Below are 11,677 nucleotides of genomic sequence, written 5' to 3'. Positions count from 1 at the left end.
GAGAATGTGGCCGTGAGATACCTGGTTCAACTCGTCCATCAGGACCGGCTGAGTGTAGTGGGAGGGTGATGGGAGCAAACCAATAAAAACCATGGGGAGCGTTTTGGTGGACCGTGGACACCTTGTAATGTCGTCATTGAGCCCATTTATATACAGAGATAAGAGTATGTAAGGCTGGTCATACAAATATGTTTTATGTTCTATTGTTGACCCTATGACCACCAATGAGATTATAAAGTTATTCTACTGTCAGCAAGAGTTCATTTAGGCCCGTTTTTTTAACACAAATCCATGCAACATAAAATCAAAATAGATTTATTTGAAAATTTTACAATTTGATCAACTTGTACAGTAAGCCCTTGTTTTTCTGATGATTGACATTCTTCCATGAACAATTAAAAATACAGTCTGATTACAGGCATGGGGTCCATTCTGATGTTCGGTTTGCAGTTCAAGAGCAGTTTGCCATCCGTCTGAACCCATGTGGGAGTACGGGAGAACGCCGTCACAGAGACATCGGCCTCAGACCGAGTTCTAAAGAGAGACACTTGTGGGACAAGCAAAGGAGTACTTTGGAGATGACGATCAGAGCACTGATGGATGAGTTGAGCGTGTTCAACTAAACACCGGGGGATTCAAACACTAGACCCCCCCACCGGCTGAGAGATGAACACACACTTTAAATGTCTTCCATTGCAGTAAACAACAAACTGATATAGCCTTTGATGACCTTTGACCTCATGGTGATGCAACATATTAGAAAAACAAAACGGTCAAAAACTACACATGACACAATACTCAACTTCCCCCCCAGCCTATCTCCCTCTCACCTCCACCCTAACTCTCTCCCCCCCACCCTATTATCCCTCCTCCCCCCCCTTCCTTCCAGTAGTATTTCACAGTCAAGCGGTTGGGTGGTTCCTAGTGCCCTGATTGGCCGTCCTAGGAGAAGGTGGCGGTCAGGATGGCTTCCTGCTGCTGCTGGTGAATCGCCCCGATGCCCACCGCGGGGGCGGGGAGAGCCGGCCGGCTGACCAATCGGAGCTGAGATGAGGGAGTGACGGACAGAAAGGAAGGGAGAGTAAAGATTAGCAGGGATGAGATTACATAAACGACAGAAGTTGAATTTATTCAGTGCGTTTAGAAAGATGAGCGCAACTATTGTAGCATACCGCCCCCTAATGGCAGGCATCTCATGCTACATGCTTCTCTAACTTTAAGTATTCATGCATTATGGTAAATGGTAAACGGACTGCATTTATCTTACGTTTTCTAACCAGTGGCCATTCAAAGTGCTTTACAATGCGGCCAAACATTCACCCATTCATGCACACATTCACACACCGACGGCGGAGTCAGCCACGCACGGCGACAGCCAGCTCGTCGGGAGCAGTCAGGGTGAGGCGGCCTGCTCAGGGACACCTCGACACTCGAACTAGCAACCTTCCGGTCAGCAGCCAACCCGCTCTACCTCCTGAGCCACATGCCGACCTTGTTAGGTATTTACGCATACACAGTTTCTAATATTTTTGATACCCCAACGTCTCTCTTCACCCTGACACTACTGAATAATGTTGGGTATGAGATACGGAACAGCAGCTCCAGAAAAACGAAGCATTGCGTAGCATCTTATCCTAGCTATCTCTGTTGTATACGGGGAATGGGTTAACCTAGTGATTGTTAGTGATTGCCACTTGTTTCTATGAACATCCTTACTGTACCGACAGCGACATATTGTTGTTTCTCTTTCTTCTGACACATGTACTTATCGTAAGTCTCTCTAGATAAAAGTGTCTGTTGAACGCCCTAAATGTAAGTGTGGATGTAATCTCCTCAGACGTCAGAGATGAGCTCACCTTGCAGGCCAGCTGCCTCTCGAAGCGCGGGGCCACGAAGGGCCAGGGGCCCATGTTCTGAGGCTCCTCCTGGCTCCACACGAACTCTGGGGGAGCATCACAGTTCACGTTAACACCGCCCCCTCTGCTGCACCACCCCTGACTCCCCCCACCCGTCTGCTGCTACATCCGTCAGGTGTTTCCTGTCGCCGTCTCTCTGAGTGAGGGTGAACATGTCGTTATGAACATCTGTTCTGCACGTCAGTTTTTTCCCACGGTGTAACAGTGCCGCCGTTAGACTGAACAGGAACAGGAAACCGTAGTGAGAGGGCCTCCTCTTCTGAGACAGCAACTCACTGAACATGGCTACCTAACCCAGACTAGACTTCTGATTGGTCGGTATTAAAAAAAGTATTAAAATATCCGATTTTATTCTCCCTCCCCCTCCCCCCCTCTCCCTCTCTCCCCCTCTCCCCCTCTCCCCCTCTCCCTCTCTCCCTCTCTCCCTCTCTCCCACCTGTGGCGTTAGTGTATCTCTGGAGCTCCGTCTGCAGGGCCTCCAGCGGGAAGGGGCACAGCTCCTCCACCCGGACCAGCGCCGTGCTCTGATTGGCTCCGAGCGCCTCCCTCTGCTTCAGCAGGGCGTAGTAGTGCTTCCCTGAGCACAGCACCACCTTGTGGACGCTGACGGGAACACACGCAGCGGGACACGTTACTAAACATGAGTTACCATGACGACGGGACATCGACGACCGTGAGACCATCGATATCAGACACAGAGATGTCATGCATCAGACAGATAATAGGGGGTTTGATTTGGACCAGAATTCAATTTTGTTAAGTGGATAAAACGGAGTTCAGCACAGAGGACGCATTCCAGTGTGACACTGCTGTAGTTGACTTGAAGCCTTTAAAGCCACACAAGTCGTTCTGGAAATCAGAGGGACACGGTTAGGAAGGTCTGGGGCGCACAGTACGTAGCTGAGCAGGCTGGAGGCCAGGCTCTAAACGCTCTAGTGGCCAAGCTCTAGGGGCCAAGCTCTGGGGCCAGGCTCTAGGGGCCAAGCTCTAGGGGCCAAGCTCTAGGGGCTGTTGAAGCCAGACTCCTAGGGGCCAGGCTCTAGGGGCCAAGCTCTAGGGGCCAAGCTCTAGGGGCCAGGCTCTAGGAGCCTGGCTCTAGGGGCCTGGCTCTAGGGGCCTGGCTCTAGGGGCCATGCTGAGGTCTCAGTACCTTTCAGGGGAGGCAGAGTCGTCGCCCAGCACGGGTCTGAAGGACGTCCCGGGACCCAGCTCCGCCAGGCTGGAGGTCGCCCCCTGGGGGAGGGAGGTCAAGGACACACACACACATTAGCCGTTTTAAATCCTCTTAGCCTTAGCCCCTGTTTCCGAGCCTCTTAGCGGCGGCGCCGTACCGAGAAGCGGAGCAGCATCTTGGGGCCCGCCACGATCAGCGGCTTGCGGAAGTTGCGGACCATCTGGCGGCGCAGCAGGTGGAAGTACTGGGCGGGCGTGGTGGGGTGCACCACCGCCATGTTGACGTCGTCCCCGTCCACACCCTCCTCCGAGCTGTTGCACATCTGACGGAGGAGAAGGCGGGGCCGGTAAGAGAGGCTGGGGCTGGAGCTTGGAGTGGACCACGTTGGGCCTCTCTAACTGAGGGGTGGGTGGAGGGTGGTGGTGGCGCTGTATTTAAAGGTTGTGTTGGGGCTGGAGGTGCTGTGTCTCAGGGTGTGTGTGGGTGGAGGTGCTGCTGTGTCTCAGGGTGTGTGGGTGGAGGTGCTGCTGTGTCACAGGGCGTGTTCGGGTGGAGCAGACCTGCAGGAAGCGCTCCATGCGACAGGAGGAGTGCTCGGGGCCGGCCCCGTCGTAGCCGTGGGGCAGCAGGATCACCATCCCGCTCTGCAGCAGCCACTTGGCCTCGCCTGGGGGGGGGGAAAGGGTGGAGCACAGCGGGTCAGCAGGGTGGAGCACAGCAGAGCATCCTCCAGAGCTACGTCCAGAGCTACTTCAAGGGTTACATCCAGAGCTACGTCCAGAGCTACGTCCAGAGCTACGTCCAGAGCTACTTTCAGAGCTATGTCCAGAGCTACGTCCAGAGCTACGTCCAGAGCTACGTCCAGAGCTACGTCCCTAGGAGGTAGAGCGGGTTGGCTGGTACCCGGAGGGTTGCTAGTTCGATCCCCTGCTTCTCCTCCTAGCGTCGAGGTGTCCCTGAGCGAGACACCTCACCCTAACGGCTCCTGACGAGCTGGCTGTGACCCTGCATGGTTGACTCTGCCGCTGTGTGTGAATGTGAGGCAATACTGTGAGGCGCTTTGGGTGGCCACTGGTTAGAAAAGCGCCTGCTTACCGTTCACCATTTACTTGTGTGGTTTATTTGGCCCATGCAGACGGTCTGGTTTACCTCCGGAGAGGAACGTGTCGAAGATGATCTGGGCTCCGTTGAAGAAGTCTCCGAACTGGGCCTCCCAGATGGGCAGCAGGCGCGGCTGGGCGATGCTCATACCGTACTCGAAGCCCAGCACCGCCTCCTCCGACAGGGGGCTGTTACACACCTACACACACACAAAGGGGGCTGTTACACACCTACACACACACACAGGGGGCTGTTACACACCTACACACACACACACACACACACACACACAGGGGGCTGTTACACACCTACACACACACGCACACACACAGGGGGCTGTTACACACCTACACACACACACACACAGGGGGCTGTTACACACCTACACACACACACACACACACACAGGGGGCTGTTACACACCTACACACACACACAGACAGGGGGCTGTTACACACCTACACACATACACAACCTGATCTATGTCCTTAATAACAGTCTGTATATACTGGACTTCTAGGAGGAAGAAGTGTCTGTCTCTGTATGCATGTGCGTGCATGCGTGCATTTGTCTGTCTGTCTGTCTCTGTGTACACGTGCGTGCATGCGTGTACTCGACCTCCAGGAGGAGGCAGTGTGTGTCTGTCTCTGGGTGCGTGCGTGTGTGACTTTCTCTGTGTGGGTGCGTCTGTCTCTGTCTGTGTGCGTGCATGTGTGTCTTTCCGTGTGTGTGTGTGTGTGTGTCTGTCTCTGTGTGTGTCTGCGTATGTGTGTGGGTACTGGACCTCCAGGAAGCCGGTCTGCTGGGGGCTGATGTGGTTGAGGGGGATGTGCATGTCGCTGGTGTCCTGACACACCATCATGGCGTGCCTCTGGCTGAAGGTCCCTCTGCCCACGTCCTGCCCGCTGATACGGATGTGGAAGCCTGGGGAGGAACGGCAGTACAACCAACCGAACAACAACTCATAGGACTTTACCAACAAAACAATCAACCCACTCATTCGTTGATTGACTCCTGAACTAATGAATCAATGTGTATGTGCTGACGTGTGTATGTGGTGTCTGTGCGTGTGCGTGCGCGTGTGTGCTGTCTGTGTGTGTGTGTCTGTCTGGTAACGTACCCTGGCAGAGGAGAGAGCCAAAGGCCATGGCCTCCGCGGTGGACCAGTCCAGCTTGGTGCCGTCTTGGATCTTCTGCAGCCGAGCCTAAAACACCACAAAGTGAAAGACGTGCAAGGGGAGGTGGTTTAGATACAGTAACACAATAATATAATAACCCCCCTGGACCCATGTGACCGACACACACACACACACACACACACACACACACACACACACACACACACACACACACACACACACACACACACACACACACACACACACACACACACACACACACACACACACACACACACAGGGGTGAAGGGTGACTGGGGGTACCTGAACGTGGGTCTTCCCCAGGTGCGTGTGCAGTGCGATGTGCTCCGGGACCTCCACCGACTTGGCCCCCACGTACTGCAGCAGGGGGGCGGGGACCCCGGTGTCCCAGGAGGAGACGCGGGCCCCGGGCTCCTCCAGGCCCCCCCAGCGGCCCTGCAGGTTGGAGGGGGCGGGGCTGTACTGCGGCGTGGCGGCCAGCTTGTCGTTGAGCAGGGCGTAGTGCGCCGACTTGATCTCCGCCCGCTCCGCCTCCGTCATCAGGCCCTCAGAGATCAGCTGGTCCGAGTAGGAGTCCGGGACGCTCTGCCTGGAGCTGGGGGGCCGGGATGGGGGGGGGGGGGGGCATCAGCTTTGGGTAGTTTAGCTCACTCTCTAAAACACTGTTAACTTACTTACTGCCCCCCAGAGGCCGGCTGTCTACAGGCAGTTCTACGTCAGTGGTCCGCAGTCTACATTCAGTTCTACATCACCCCCCTGCCCCCCAGCGGACTGACCGGATGATGCGGTACATGGAGGGGTTGGTGAAGGAGGGCTCGTCCAGCTCGTTGTGGCCCCACTGCCGGTAGCAGAGCAGGTCCAGGATCACGTCCCTCCTGAAGTGCCGCTGGTACTCCACGGCGAGCCGCGTAGCGCGCAGCACCTCCTCCGCACAGTCGCCGTTCACGTGGATCACGGCGCAGTCCACCATCTTACCTACCGGGAGATAAACACAGACGTCAGCTACATTAACATTTAGGGCGTTTAGAAGACACTGTCATCGAAAGCGACTTACAATAAGTCCATTTGCCAGAAGTTTAGCTGTAGGGGCAGGACGGCTGGGTTATAAAGGTGTTTGACTCCCTTCTAAAAGGTTCTGGGTTCAAGACCCAAATCCAGAGTCTACCAAGACCTTCTTGAGATGCTTAACCATGATCTAAAGAGAAAAATACTTATTTTAACTACTGTCGCTTTGAAGAAAGTTTGTAGACTAAAAGACTACTCATACTACTAAGTAGTAGTAGTTGAAGAATCATTCCAATTGGATCCACCGGGACATGGATGTGTGTATCAAACTAATGTACATCTATCAAATGCATATGGAGGAGACAACAAGCAAGAGAAAGGGGGTTTGGATCCAGTAACATAATAATATAATAATCCCATACCAACATCAGAGCAGTACAGGGAGGACCTCCCCCGCTCAGACGGAGTGGTATAGCCCACTTGGTTGTTCACAATGAGGTGGATGCTCCCACCGACTCTGTAATGGGGGAGGCATGAGATGGTGAAGGTCTCTGGGACGATCCCCTGGCCGGGGAAGGACCCATCGCCATGGACCTGAGGGAAGGAAAAGAGGACTTTATGAATTAAAGGGGTTGAGAGGTGGTCTGAAGACACTGATTTGGGTTAATTTGTTGATTTGAGACCAAACTCAAAAATACGCTGCTGGTAAAATGGCTAAAGCCATTTGGTAACTTGCCAAATGATAAACCAATTAAAATAGAGAGTTTATCTCCAGTATCCTGTGGGTGATTTTAATTAACATTTCTTAACTAACGAGGCAAACACCAGACGCTGGGGTATAGATGGGCAACATGTAGTGATTCTTTCCAGTCCGATTGCTGCCGGTGCAATTACTCGGTGCAATTTGTAGGCGTCTAATGGTTCTACAACGCGTTGCCACTAGGCTATCCAATCACACAGCAGCTCAGGGCCTTTTAAACCATGCACATCACTTCTATCTTTCTCCACAAACAGCCGTCTTTCAAATCTTTCTTAAATAGAGACATATTTTTTTCTGCAAACAAACACAAAGAAAAACAGTCTCGAAGGCAATCAGCAGATCATCGTGATAAAATATTTCCCAGAGTGCTATCACGTAGCCGCGGCCAGCCGGGGGGAGGGGGGGGGGCTAGCGGTAGGCCGTACCTGCAGGCAGATGACACGGTCCCCCGGGCGGGCCCCGTCCTCCAGGGAGTAGTCGCCCTCCCCGCGGAGCTGCTGCCGCGCCCGGGCCTTGCCCTGCGTCACGGGGTTGACGGCCTCCAGGTGGGAGGGGTTTGGCAGCATGGTGACGTGCAGCGGCCGGGCCGCACCCAGCTCCAGGTGCACCGACGAGGTCAGGTGGGACAGCACGTCGCCGATGGAGGGCGAGCCCTCGGGGAACTCGCTCAGGCCCCGCATCTTCCGGAACATCAGCTGCCGAGAGAGAGGTTCGATGTTAGCTTTGCCGCGGAAATGTGAGGAAACGTTGGTTTTGGTTAAAGGGGGGGGAGTGATGCCTGCACCTCTCTTTGTGTTTACATGAATCAGTAACAAATGACTGTGTTACCTAGTATATATTTTATCTATTGTGCTTAGCCGCGCTGTGTTCTTTTTGGAAAAAATCTGCCGAGTCAGGATCGCTTTAACTCACTTTATCTGGTGAAGGTTTGGACTAGTCTCTATGAAGCAAAAGGAGGGGAATTGTATAGACACGTGTGGAGATAAACTTAGTAGGGCATTCTGAAGGATGCGTTACCTGGAGCGTACTGGCCCCCTGGGCTATGTGTTGTGACTTATCTACTGGGCAGGCGTGGACTCAGTTATATGCTCTGATTGGCTAAGCATGGTGCTGAACTCCCGCCTCCTGGATACCCGCGTGTGTCTCTATGCTGCTCTTTTGTGGCCATGTGTTGGCCTTGCAACTTGGTTTGTGGCTATGTGCGGGAATTACACTTGTTTTTGTGGCCTTGAGCGTCTGGGTCTCTCGAACATCTTGACCGCTCGTATCTCTAGAATTGACACATGATGAATGGCCTCCTGTATGAGCTGGACGCCTCCCTAGGCTCAGGATCCCTCCTTAGCGTGAGAAAGAAGCCTCTTTAATTGGCAAGGGCATATGTGGCCTGTTGGTATGAATGTGTGAATTATATTACAGCCTATTGTAGCCCTGATTGCTGTTCTTGCACACCTTTACCCCCACTGTGTTGTGCACATTCTGCTGAACTGAAGCTATGGTTTTTGTGATTGTCTTTGTTGTGGATGATGCAGTGAAGCATGTTTGTATTGTCTACTTCTGTGTATATTTTATGTGGTATGATGCAAGTTTGTACTGCAGCGCAAGATGATTTTTTTGACATTAAAGTATAATTTATCTTTAATCATACGATCGACACTCCCAAACCCCTCCCACTCACCATGAACTCCCCCACTCACCCTGAACTCCTCCCACTCACCCTGAACTCCCCCACTCACCCTGAACTCCTCCCACTCACCCTGAACTCCTCCCACTCACCCTGAACTCCTCCCACACACCCTGAACTCCTCCCACTCATCCCAAACCCCTCCCACTCACCCTTAACCCCTCCCACTCACTGCGAGGGAGTGAGTGAGAGAGTGAGTGTGTGAACGAGTGGTTGAGAGTGAGAGAGCGTGAGTGCCTAAAGAAGAGTGCGAGTGAGAGAGTGAGGGGTCCGACCTCGGGGGGGCACTTCAGCAGTCCGGTGAGCAGGTTCAGACGCCCCCTGTGGGGCATCCCGATGATGACGTCGGTCACCCCGCTGTGGGCGGACTGGTGGAAGAGCTCGTCGAAGAATCCCATCATGCTCTCTGCCCCCTCGCCGCCGTACCGCTTCACCGTGGCGAACTTGGTGGCCAGGAAATGGTCGAACTCCTGCGATTTGGAGACGACGTAATGTTTGGGATATTGCTTTGTAACATGGAGAAGATATTAGCGCATTGAGATAGTTTTCACAGTCCTGTTCCGTTACATTATCTTCATATCTGTCTTCGTCAGTCACACAGCAGTTCAGGGCCTTTTTTAATCACTTTTATCTTTCTTCACAATCTTTCAAATCATATATATGTTATTTTTTAAATAAAGACAGAAATATTTTCGTTAAACGAACACAACACGGTAAACTATCGGAAATCTACCCATCTTGGAAATCTGTGATCATGATGATCTGCTGTCTCAATTGTGAGAGCGCTATGCGGTAAGCTATCCCGTAGCCCGGGCTAGAAGTGTTCAATTCAAACGCTTAACCTGTCACTCAAACCTGAGTGACAGGCCTCACCTGAGACTGTAGCATGATGGTGGCCAGCCGTCTCCTCTCCTCGGGGGAGAAGGTGTGCTGCCGGAGCTCCTCAAAGCGCTCGGCCATCCACTCTCTCTCCTCCAGCGTGCTGAGCTGGCTGGTCTCCACGGAGATGGGGCCGCAGTAGACCCCCTCCAGGTAGGAGACCACCTCCTCCGCCGAGGCCTGCTCCCGCCCAAAGTGACGCAGTCCTGAGGGAAGGTCGACATAGATTATACATACACAGTATATATATATATATATATATATATATATTATAATAATACAAATATGCATAACAATTCATCTTGTCAATGGTAAATGGACTACATTAATACAGCGCTTTTCTGACCAGTGGCCACTCAAAGGGCTTTACATTATTGCCTCCCTTTCACCCATTCATGCCCACATTCACACACCGACGGCGGTGTCGACCACACAAGGAGACAGCCAGCTCGTTGGGAGCAGTCAGGGTGAGGTGTCTGGCTTGAACTAGCAACCTTCCGGTTACCAGCCAAACCGCTTGTAACCGGAATATATGATGTAATTTAAAGGGGGAGATACAGTATGATGTAGGAAGGCCTTGATAGAGATACATATGCTTATTATAAATTATAAATCATAATTTAGAACAAAATTCAAGGATAATGTGCAATAATAATAATACATAAAAGTAAGATAGAACTGGAAAGTACTTTAAAATGGGTGAAGGAACAACAGAAGGAGGTGTAATGACTTTGTTTACCTGAGGTGTTGACCTGTCCTTGTAGCGTCCTGGTCAACAGCTCTATCTCTGGGACATTGTCTAACACGGGCTGCTGGGGTAGCAAGGGGTTAATTTTAGCTGCTTTGTGCCCATGTGCTCGATATGCTTCAACCAGTCGGGCCACACCATGATCTGAGGGGTAGAATATAGAACAATAAATAAGTCAAACAGACAAAGTTTTATTAAGATGTCAGACATCTAAACACATACTCAAAGCATTGATTGGTGGGATGATGGTGGCCCGGTTACCTTGATGGGTCAACAAACTGCACACACTACACTGCTATAGTGTGGGATGTAATGTAGTGTAATTAGCCTACTGCTGATTGCCTCATTCCACAATAGTTACCACGACAACACCCCAATTTGGTTTATTAATGACTGGTTCTGATTAGGATCACCATTCAGCCTCATAGTGAACCACCATTTGGTATAAGATGCATAACAACACATACTGTCACTGGAGAGCCAATAGCCATCCGAGAAAGAGAGGATGTCATGTCTTTAATGAACTTTATCCCGAGTTGAGGGGCCCCTATCATAAAGCGATGCCTCACTGACCTTGGTTCAGAGCAGACCCCGGACCCCTTTCAAGCTCCGCGTCCTGGGCCAGTCGTCTGGGCCGGTAGCCGTAGACCCCCTTATCAGTGTGGTAATAAAGTCCGACCGACTGCCGGCCGACGCTCAGGTAGGACCTCCTCATGCATGGCAGGTTCTTCAGTAAAAGTAGCGCAGACATGGTTCACAATCGGAGCTACGGTTCCCGGTGTGTGATCCCCGGCGCACACTACAGGACGGCGGCCATACTGGAGAGGTGTGGCGTGCGGTCCTGTGAAACCGGAGCCTGCAGCTACAGGACCGCAGTTCTAGGACCCTCGTGACACGAGTTTGTTTTGCCAAGGCAGGCGAATCATCAGATAATAACGCAATAATTCTTGAAAACGTGATCAAACCGTTTTTAATAGGTCCATGGATTAAACTCAACATGCAGCTGACATATGTATTAAAGTTAACCATACCTCCAAACATACCTCAGCCTAAACTTAACCATCTGTAACCCAATACCTAAACTTAACCATCTCTAATATCTGAACGTGACCATATATAACCAATGAATTAAAATTAACCGTAGGAGATTATACATTTATTGATGTTGACCTTGACCTTAAAAAAAAGGTAAAGGTTAATATTTTCCTTAGGAAACATTAACTCTCTGTCGCGAGGGTCCTATAAATGCGGTC

At 51.8% G+C, this 11,677-nt stretch overlaps 1 protein-coding gene across 1 annotated transcript; it reads right to left on the bottom strand.

The window, feature by feature from the left end:
- Positions 1-299: 299 nt before the first annotated feature.
- dhtkd1 (dehydrogenase E1 and transketolase domain containing 1) lies at positions 300-11,288 on the bottom strand. Its single transcript, XM_030365645.1, has 18 exons — positions 10,998-11,288; positions 10,416-10,568; positions 9,671-9,882; positions 9,073-9,267; positions 7,542-7,811; positions 6,779-6,950; positions 6,128-6,326; positions 5,634-5,946; positions 5,312-5,396; positions 4,976-5,115; positions 4,240-4,390; positions 3,651-3,757; positions 3,248-3,412; positions 3,067-3,149; positions 2,353-2,519; positions 1,857-1,942; positions 867-1,044; positions 300-823 (listed from the first exon to the last, which is right to left on the bottom strand). Exons 1-17 carry the CDS (start codon positions 11,173-11,175, stop codon positions 943-945), a joined length of 2,778 nt encoding a protein of 925 aa, XP_030221505.1. The 5' UTR covers positions 11,176-11,288; the 3' UTR covers positions 300-823; positions 867-942.
- Positions 11,289-11,677: the final 389 nt, after the last annotated feature.

Source organism: Gadus morhua, chromosome 9, assembly GCF_902167405.1.
Source record: "Gadus morhua chromosome 9, gadMor3.0, whole genome shotgun sequence".
Classification (NCBI taxonomy): Eukaryota; Metazoa; Chordata; class Actinopteri; order Gadiformes; family Gadidae; genus Gadus; species Gadus morhua.
Note: the sequence above shows the minus strand (reverse complement) of the source record. Positions and strands in the feature narration are given on the sequence as shown.